Genomic DNA, 9,760 nt, shown 5'->3' with positions numbered 1-9,760 from the left:
TTTACATGTGTGTGTGTGTGCATGCACACACATATTTCTGGTGGATTTAAATCCAGGACAAGATTGCTCAAATACTTTCTGCCTTTAATGAATGGCTGGATCCTAGGGCACAGTCTGAATGGACACAGTGCAGTAAAATGCTGAAACTCTGGATCAGTGACTGGATGGGAAGACTGGATGAGACCCCCCTCTCTCTCTCACTCCTGACTTCCATGGAAGAAAGGTAGGGAATATAAATAGAATCATTAAAATAAAAGCCTATTAATAGATGACAGGTTTCTGGAATGGCTAAATTGAATTTTATGTTTCCACGAAAAAGTAGACAAATGATGGAGAGTCGCAAAAAGCAGGCACTTCCTGTTATTGCCCTCTGGAAATGAGATTCACCAATTACTGCACTTGCTGTATAAGGATCATGAACACTCATGCATCAAGTTTGACATGCAATAAATAAGTAGAAGACTCCTTAGCTGGCAGTAAAAGAGTGTGGAGGCAGAAGATGCTGGTGGGTTTGAAACAAATGGGGCAGTATTATTTTAAAGGCTCAAATTTATTTTTCTTTGCCACTTGCACTTCTAAGTGCATAGGTAACGGATTTTTGAAGGACTGGTTCAAGTTATTGGCCATTAAAGAGCTACGCAAACTAGGGGACTGCTAAAATGTGAAAAATAGCAATTTTGTGCCCAGTAAATTTACACACACACACACACACACACACACAAACTTCAAAATGAAGAAAACCTGTTTTTTTTCAAAATACTGCAATAAGGACATGAGATTTGGTTCACTTTATTTATTTATTTTAATAATCCTCTCGCGTTCCATAATACAAACAATAGGAAGGTTAACATTGGTACTTCTGGTCCTTTTTACGAACTGCTTGTATATCATCAAATTAAAAGACAATATTTTAGGCAAGTTGGAAACTGCAGCCTTTAAAGGCATCACTATGCATTGCAAAACTAACTCTGATGATGGTCCTCTCTTTGACTATGTTAATGTGTAGGTTGTACAGAAATGGGAGGGCAATAAGACAAATAGCAAGATACAGAACCTTATAAAAATGCACATTAAATCCTTATGGCTGCAATGCAGCATTCAATAAATAACGATACCAATTAACACACTGCTTTGTTATGCAAACTTGATAGAAGATTGCAGCTGTGTACACATTACCGTATTTACGCTGGCTCTACTGCATTCCCACTGCTGGCATTGAAAGCCGAGCGTACATGATGTTAACCGCAATCTATGTGTATCTTGTAGTTTCTTGATAAATGCTCCTATGTGCTTCCCTCAAACCAGATGCCATCCGATTTGAAAACGCAAGCTGCGGTTAAGATGCGTTTTGCGCAGCTCAGACAGCCATTGCGAAAGTGCAGGTGGCAGTTTCCTTGAATGGGAGTCTGAGGGTTGCAGGCACAGGGGAATGAATCGGGCAATGTGCGTTGGGTGAAGACACCGCCGCTCCCTCTCTGGTGTGTACAGAAAGTGCTAATGTGCCGTAGAAATGGAAAACAAACTTGCTGCATTTGAAGCCACTAATGTGTGCATAGCCTGAAACCAGCTGGAATGGCGTCTTAACTGGTATTCTGTAGTAACTGGTACAGTTATTTATTGTTTGCATGCACCTATGAGAATATATGATTTTACATGGGATGCGGGCAGCGCTGTGGTCTAAACCAGGCATAGGCAAACTCGGCCCTCCAGATGTTTTGAGACTACAATTTCCATCATCCCTGACCACTGGTCCTGTTAGCTAGGGACGATGGGAGTTGTAGTCCCAAAACATCTGGAGGGCCGAGTTTGCCTATGCCTGGTCGAAACCACTGAGCCTCTTGGGCTTGCTGATCAGAAGGTCGGTGGTTTGAATCCCAGCGATTGTTGTTGTGGTTGTTTTACTTTATATGTTTTTACAAAGTTCTGGATCTTTTTGCCATTTGCATTATTGTAGGGAGCAGGGCTCTGATGGTGTACAGGTTTGTATCTTTAGAAATGTATGGCACAACTGCAACACAATCAAGGTCCCAAACAGGTCCTGCTAAAACATAGCTGCCCAAACTTTGCATTGGAATGTTGAGGCTCAAATATTCTTATGCATCAGAATGACATTGAGTAAGGAAAGATGGCAAGTTTTTTTATTAAAAAGAAAAGCCCCACTGAAATGAATGGGAGCTGAGAGAAAGGATCCCTTCTACTGGTTTACTGGGCCTGGAAGATCCTAGCTGGATCCAGTCCTCTGCTATCTACTGCTGTTTAACTTATGGGAATCTCACCATTAAAAAAAAAAAGAAACTAACCAAGAAAAGGAGGTAGCTAAACGGACATAATTTTCATCTGCTATTAAATTAGAAGGTCACCATAAGCACAATGTTAAAAATCAGGATTTATAAACAGTCAAGTTGGGCTAAGTTTAACTCACTTCATAGTAGTCTGTCTTGCCCAGATGTTAAGGCTTTCTAACACAATTACAGCTATTTGTTTTGCCTCTGTCACCACGGACGGTTGCTACATCATTATGCAAACATGACAAATTCATTTTATTAGTCAAACATTTGTGCTCCACTCAAGTGCACTAATTAAATTCAAGGCTGCACTGGAAGTCAAATAACCCCCGATACCACTGAATTGTAGTTTCAATAGTAATCTTAATTAAATTAAAAAGGAAGACCAGTAATCAGAATCTTTTTTTCTCCCTGAAGCTTATTGGGTTTCTATGCTGCCCACATGATTTTTTTAATTAAAAAATGTATTCCAGGTGGTGTAGGATTGTAACTACCCACCCCACCCCCACCCCCAGCATCTGAAGTATGTTGGACAAGAAACTCCCCATTTCCAGCATCTCAAACACGTCGGTTGTGAATGTATCAAAATGCATTTCAAAAGTAGCACAAAATAGATTTTAGAAGGTCGTAAGTAAGAAGCCAGCCAAAATCTAAGATATCCAGCTAAGGGGTCTGAGATCTGGAAAAGAGCCAATCAGCTGAATTCTGTGTTCACTTGGAACCAATAAACAAGAACTGAAGCCAATTTTAAAAATGGCAGCAGCTGCCCCGCATGTATAAATGCTTCCCTTATATCTCATGTCACACTAGATGGACAGATTTACCCCCAAATTCCTGAGTGTCGTTGTGTTCCTCTGAAATGCACTGCATTCAAGAATTCTGAAAATCCATGTTCCAGCCCCACAAGAGAGCTCACTTTCGGTCCCCCCTCCCCCTTATATGCTGTTAGTTAAATTTTCACCCTTAACACTTTTTTTCTGTTTCAAGAACAACCCATGACTTAACACATTTTAGATTTTTTTGTTCATACTGGCCAAAGGATAGCTTTTTAAACAAGAGGTGTTTATTTCTGGTAGGACTCCCTCACTTTGGCCTGCAGGGCATCACACGTCTTCTTAGCATCCCCAAGCAGCATAGCAGTGTTGGGCTTGTAAAAGATTGGATTGTCCACAGCTGCATAGCCAACACCTAGAGATCTCTTCATAACAATGACCTGAAACGAGGAACTTGTATTAGATATGGCACAGGTATAAATACTCAGTAACAACACAAAAGAAGGTGGTTGTTTATATAGAGCAACCCCATGGGAAAAAAATTATTTCAATACAAATTAACTGTTCTGTTGTCAGGTTGGGGCTAAAGGTTTCCCCCACCCGTTTCAGAAAAGTCGACCATACTCTGTTAAGGGATAACTGCAACACTTTTTGTTTATTCAATACGGGTGTGGCAAACGCCGTATTTTTCGCTCCATAAGACGCACTTGACCATAAGACGCACCTAGTTTTTAGAGGAGGAAAGGGGGAAAGCCCCATTTTGGGGGGGATCAGCTCACAGTTGTGCAGCTTCTTTTGCAAAGGGGAAAAGCTCCTTTTTTTTGAGGATCAGCTCAAAGTTGTCGAGCTTACTTTGCAAAGGGAAAAAAATCCTGTTTTTATGGGATTCAACTCACAGTTCTGTAGCTTCTTTAGGAAAGGAAAGGGAACCATTTTTACAGTTTCCAGACAGATTATCTAATCAACCAGTCACATGTCACTGGGGAAACAAACAGCCTCCATCTGCAGAACATTCAACAATGGAGGCCTGGGCAAGGGGGTGGGGCCAGAAAGGCACCCAGCGATTGACCGCACATTCGCTCCATAAGATGCACAGACATTTCCCCTTACTTTTTAGGAGGAAAAAAGTGTGTCTTATGGAGCGAAAAATACGGTAGGTCCAAGAGGAGTTGGGGGACTAGAGTAACAGCAGTCTATATCATCAAGGCACTGATAGCTCCCTGCAGTGAGAGAAAACAACAATATTCCACTATGTAGTTCTCAATGGGCAGAATAATTTGGAAGACACTCTTCTAGGTGAAAGGTTGCAAGTTTTCCCTGCCCTCTCAACAGTGCCTTCTAGCCTGTCCATATTGGAAAATAGTTCAGGAGAAAGAAGGCAGAAAATTTGTGGTAGCTTGGGGCATAATTAGTATTATGTTTCTAAATAAGATGACAGCTTTAAAAAGTTTGAGAAAACATGGAATTTCTGCCACAATGTTTTGGAGCCTACCTGCTTTGCTTTCCAAACTTCTAGAACAGGCATTCCGGCAATGATGGAGTTTGGATCTTCCTGGGCAGCTGAATTAACTGTGTCATTAGCTCCAATGACAAGAACTAGATCAGTTTCTGCATTAAGAATAAAGGGGGGGTAGAGACCACATACAAACACACAAAATTATGAACAGAACTCAATATTCCAACAGTTAGCCGCTTGCATCATAGTAGCATGAAGATGCAGAAACTTCAATTTCCACACGGAGATATAAAACCAGTACAGGTGGACTTCCCCAAACTAATTATGGGAGAGTGTTAAATTGTTTTTCCTGGAAGCTTAAAAATTAGATTAAAATGAAAAGGAACAGCATGGAAATATTAATTTCCAATGCATGCATTTAGTAAGGGAACTGATAACAATGACAGAGTGAGCCAGATAAGAACCTGACATAATTTAGACTGCAAATTTCCATATTGTAATCAAAGTGAAGCATTGTGAGCTAGCATTTTAGAAACCACACACAGATGAAAGCAAAAACGGACCAGGGAGTGGCTCTCTCACCTGGGAAGTCTTCATTGATCTCATCCATTTCTAGGACAATGTCGTATGGCACACCAGCTTCTGCGAGCAGCACATTCAGTTGCCCAGGCATGCGTCCGGCGACAGGATGAATACCAAACCTGAGGGTAGTGGAAGAAAGAGGCAATGAAATCATGTATGTGGTACATAAAAAAGAAAAAAAATAGGAAGGAGCTTTAGAACATTGAGTCCATGTAGCTCAGTACTGTCTGCAGCAGGGTTTCCCAAACTTGGGCCTCCAGCTGGTTTTGGACTACAATTCCCATCATCCTGACCACCGGTCCTGCTAGCTAGGGATGATGAGAGTTGTAGTCCAAAAATAGTTCAAGACCCAGTTTTGGGAAACCCTGGTCTACAATGAGCAGCAGAGTCTCTCCAGGTTTCTCAGACCAGGTTTCTCTTTCAACCCTACCTGGAGATGCTGAGGACTGAATCCTGGGTTCTGCATGCAAAGCAGATGCTCTACCACTGAACTCTTCCCCAACTCTTCTCTTATTAATTATCACAGCACATTATTTGAGTACAACCCCACATGTTAATAATAATGATGATGATGATGATAATGATAATGATAATAATAATTTATTATTTATACCCCGCCCATCTGGCTGGGTTTCCCCAGCCACTCTGGGCGGATTCCAACAAAATATTAACATACAATACTCTATTAAACATTAAAAGCTTCCCTAAACATGTTAAAGATGGAAACCCAAGGCTGAGAGGGTAAGTTAAGAACACAGGAACCCTGATGGGTCAGACCAAAAGCCCATCCAATCCTGGAAGCAGATCAGCATTCTTCCAACCTGGTATTCAGAGGCCTGCCATCTCTGGGACTGGAAAACGCCCACAGCCTTAATCCTGTATGTTAGTGATGATTAGGAACATGACAGAAAATGTAACTCCAAATAATATAACGGTGCAAGCACACTTGGAATAATAGGTAGAGTTCTGGTCACTCAAAAAGGATATTGTAGAGCTGGGAAAGGTTTGCAAAAACCAACAAAAAAGGGGTTGGTGTGGTTTCCTAATGACAAAGCAATTAAAGCATTCATGTAGTTTAGGGGGGGGGAGTGAGTAAGGGAGACATAGAAGTATATGAAATTGTGAATGAAATGGGAAAGAGAAATAGAAGAAGAAGAAGAGTTTGGATTTGATATCCCGCCTTTCACTCCCCTTCAGGAGTCTCAAAGCGGCTAACATTCTCCTTTCCCTTCCTCCCCCACAACAAACACTCTGTGAGGTGAGTGGGGCTGAGAGACTTCAAAGAAGTGTGACTAGCCCAAGGTCGCCCAGTAGCTGCATGTGGAGGAGCGGGGAAGCGAACTTGGTTCCCCAGATTACGAGACTACCGCTCTTAACCACTACACCACACTGGCTCTTCATAGGGTGAAGGTTTTCTCCCCCCCCCCCCTTATATGTAAAATACTAGAACCTGATGTCCTCCAATGAAGCAGAATGGTGAAAGATTTGAGAAAGACAAAAGGAAGTAATTCTTCACACAGTACATAGTTGAAACTATGAATTTGCAACAAGATGTTGTGGTGGCCAACATGCATTATGTGGACAGATTGAAGGGGATTAGCCAATTTTATTGAATTTCATTGAATAAGGCTATAAGATAAAGGTAAAGGGACCCCTGACCATTAGGTCCAGTCATGGCCGACTCTGGGGTTGCAGCGCTCATCTCGCTTTATTGGCCGAGGGAGCTGGTGTACAGCTTCCGGGTCATGTGGCCAGCATGACTAAGCCGCTTCTGGCGAACCAGAGCAGCGCACGGAAATGCCGTTTACCTTCCCGCCGGAGCGGTGCCTATTTATCAACTTGCACTTTGGCATGCTTTCGAACTACTAGGTTGGCAGGAGCAGGGACCGAGCAACGGGAGCTCACCCCGTCGTGGGGATTTGAACCGCTGACCTTCTGATCGGCAAGTCCTAGGCTCTGTGGTTTAACCCACAGCGCCACCCGCATCCCCAAATAAGGCTATAAATGGCTACTATTCATGATGGCTCCAGAAGCAGAGGCAGGCCGCGTGCCACGGAATGCCAGTAGCTAGGAGGCACTAGCAGGAAAGGGCTGAACATTACCCTCATATTCTGCCCATGGGTTTCTCATACGCCTTTGGCTGGCCACTGTGGGAAACAGGATAAAGCATGAGACTTTTCATCTCAGGGTTGTGAGTTCAAACCCCATGTTGGGCTAAAGATTCCTGCATTGCAAGGTGTGGGGCTAACTGACCCTCAAAGTCCCTTCCAACTCTACAATTCTATTCTTCTTGTTGTATACTTTTGTATAAATGAGTGATTGCTTTAATCATGCAGGTTACTACTAACAGTGTCAATGTGAAGCTGTTGCCTGAACGAGTTTAGATTTGAGTTTAAAATGCTAGGTCTTTTAATTTTATTTGCATACTTTACAACAGAAGCCACAAGCCAATTCAACACTCCAAATTCCTCATGTATAAAACCAGTTCAAAGCAAGATGGGGATTTTTGCCTTTTTATTAAAAAAAATTTAAAAAATCCAAACCATGTCACAAAGCTGGCCCTGGGACTATACCAAAGAACTAAGAGCTGGGAGCCACTGATGGGCTTAAAATTTAGCTGAACTTGAAAAGCCTTTCGCAAACACCTCAAGGGTAAAAAGTCCTTGTGTGAAAAACCTCTGTCTACAACAATTCAACATGACATAGAGATTTTCTTTAGAGCCCAGATTCTGGCCCAAATAGTGAAGATTTAGCTGTTTCTGGATCAAGTCTCAAATACACAAGGACTGAACTGCTGAATTTATCAAGTTAATGGGGGTGATTGTTGCCATGAAATTATTGAAGAGATTAAACCTGTGGCAAGAAGAGGTGGGCAAGACCACCTGCTTAATTAAGTCCACTTGGGAATTAAAAACATGTTTTTCAAAAGCTTTGCTTTGTATTCCTGGAACACCCTGGCCTGTATTTGAGAAACATGCAGGAGCTCTGGAGCAGGAGTGAGGAAAGCATAGAAAAGCTTCTCCCCAGCTTATATAATTTGTACCACTGTATAGGAAATTTGTCAACGCAGACACACTAGATTTGATTTGCTCTGTCTAAAAGAGGGTTCAACATAAAACTAATACAATGGCAATTATGACGCTCAGTTTTTCATTATCATACCTAATCCTTAATATGAACATTTCTCCACCATTTTAGCACACCGGCCAAATACTTTCATCAAGCTTTCTACAGAAATGTTGAAAACAAAACAAAGGACACCAATCTTGTGTGAGTACAGTCAAATTAGGCCACAGAAGCATAGGTGTAATTAAGATTTTCTTTTTTCTTTAAGGAGAACTCTTCCCATGCCCAGATCACCTAATTATCTGTGACAACCTGCTTCCAATATTTGATTTTGGTTGTTCAGAGAACTGGGTGAGTTGTGTTTAAGCACAAGTTTTGGTGATGGTCCTGGAAAAGATGGCAGTGATATGGAAGGCCTGGTGTAAGCATATATTATCTGACAGACGGCTATTGAAGGCTCATGTATCTCCCACTGCCCTGCTTCACGTTTCTAGAAAGAATCATTCTGCAGCATTAAGGTGCTGCTGGAGTTAGCACTAACCAAAGCTAGTTTACTTGCCGTGTTATGATTGCTCATCACCCAAGTCACTTGAGCATCTAAGAACTAAACAAGGCATGTTATATAGGAGATTCATGGACAGGGTCTCTTCAAGGGTTAAAAATAGAGAGAAATCACAAGCAACTACAGGGAAACACTAAATGAGACATTCCTTTGCCCTATGCTGTTTTGCATCTAAAACCAGTACCTGCAGTGCTTCCTTGCCTTGAGCTAAAGAAAAATCAAAGTAGACCTTGTTCTCAGATGTCCTGTGACATGTCTCATTTGGCCCTAAAATTATCAACACAGAAAGTATGTATTCACATGTCTACAGTACTTCCAGGACAGTGTACATTTCATCAATCTCCTTCTGGATTTGTAGCATACTTTTTTCCTTTTATACATGTATGTACACATACTTCCCCTTAACTGAGCATCTCATGGAAATGTTTCTGCAATTTTAAACTAACTTGGAAGCAGCAATCAGTTTCCAGCCCTATTTTTAAAAACCATAGGGGCTAGAAACTTGGGGGATGGAAGGGGTAGGGAAGGCTGATAGAAACAGTAAGCTTTTTCCTCACAAAGCATCTTTGCAAACGGCACACAGCCCCAAGGATACTTTAGAGGGAAAATAACTGCAGTCCTTCTAGCAAAGACCAGATGTAGAATCAGATATACAACAGCAAAACAAATAGGACAAAATATTAAGAAGCTTAAAGGTTCAGCCAGCCAGCCACTAAGTAATTCAAGCCATGTGAAACAGTTCTCCTCTTTCCAAAAAGAAAACCAAAAAACCCTGCTGAAGCGCAATAATTTTTAGAAGAACTCCAATGTGGATGTCTGTGTTAGAATTCAGGCAAGGGATGCAGTTCCCCTGTGTTTCCAATATAAGTTATATCTAAGCAGTTTTTATTACAATGCATCTTTTGGTTGCATGTTCTTACTCATCTCTCTTCTCCCTCCCTCAAGGTTTGGGAGGAACAATTGTTGTTTGTTGTTGTTTAGTCATTTAGTCGTGTCCGACTCTTTGTGACCCCATGGACCAGAGCACGTCAGGCAC

At 41.7% G+C, this 9,760-nt stretch overlaps 1 protein-coding gene across 4 annotated transcripts in view; it reads right to left on the bottom strand.

Moving 5' to 3' along the window:
* Positions 1–788: 788 nt before the first annotated feature.
* NNT (nicotinamide nucleotide transhydrogenase) overlaps positions 789–9,760 on the bottom strand; it is a 54,506-nt gene continuing 45,534 nt past the window's right edge. For 3 of the 4 annotated variants that reach the window (XM_083576041.1, XM_083576039.1, XM_083576040.1), the window contains exons 20-22: positions 5,097–5,215; positions 4,551–4,666; positions 789–3,498 (exon numbers count right to left, since the gene is read on the bottom strand). In XM_083576041.1, coding sequence (XP_083432167.1) covers positions 3,349–3,498; positions 4,551–4,666; positions 5,097–5,215 — 385 coding nt within the window. In that variant the 3' untranslated portion in view covers positions 789–3,348. The remainder of the gene's footprint in view (positions 3,499–4,550; positions 4,667–5,096; positions 5,216–9,760) is intronic. The other variant, XR_014539622.1, reaches the window with a different exon arrangement.

The sequence above is a fragment of the Podarcis filfolensis genome (genome assembly GCF_964270895.1).
Source record: "Podarcis filfolensis genome assembly, chromosome: 11".
Lineage (NCBI taxonomy): Eukaryota > Metazoa > Chordata > Lepidosauria > Squamata > Lacertidae > Podarcis > Podarcis filfolensis.
Note: the sequence above shows the minus strand (reverse complement) of the source record. Positions and strands in the feature narration are given on the sequence as shown.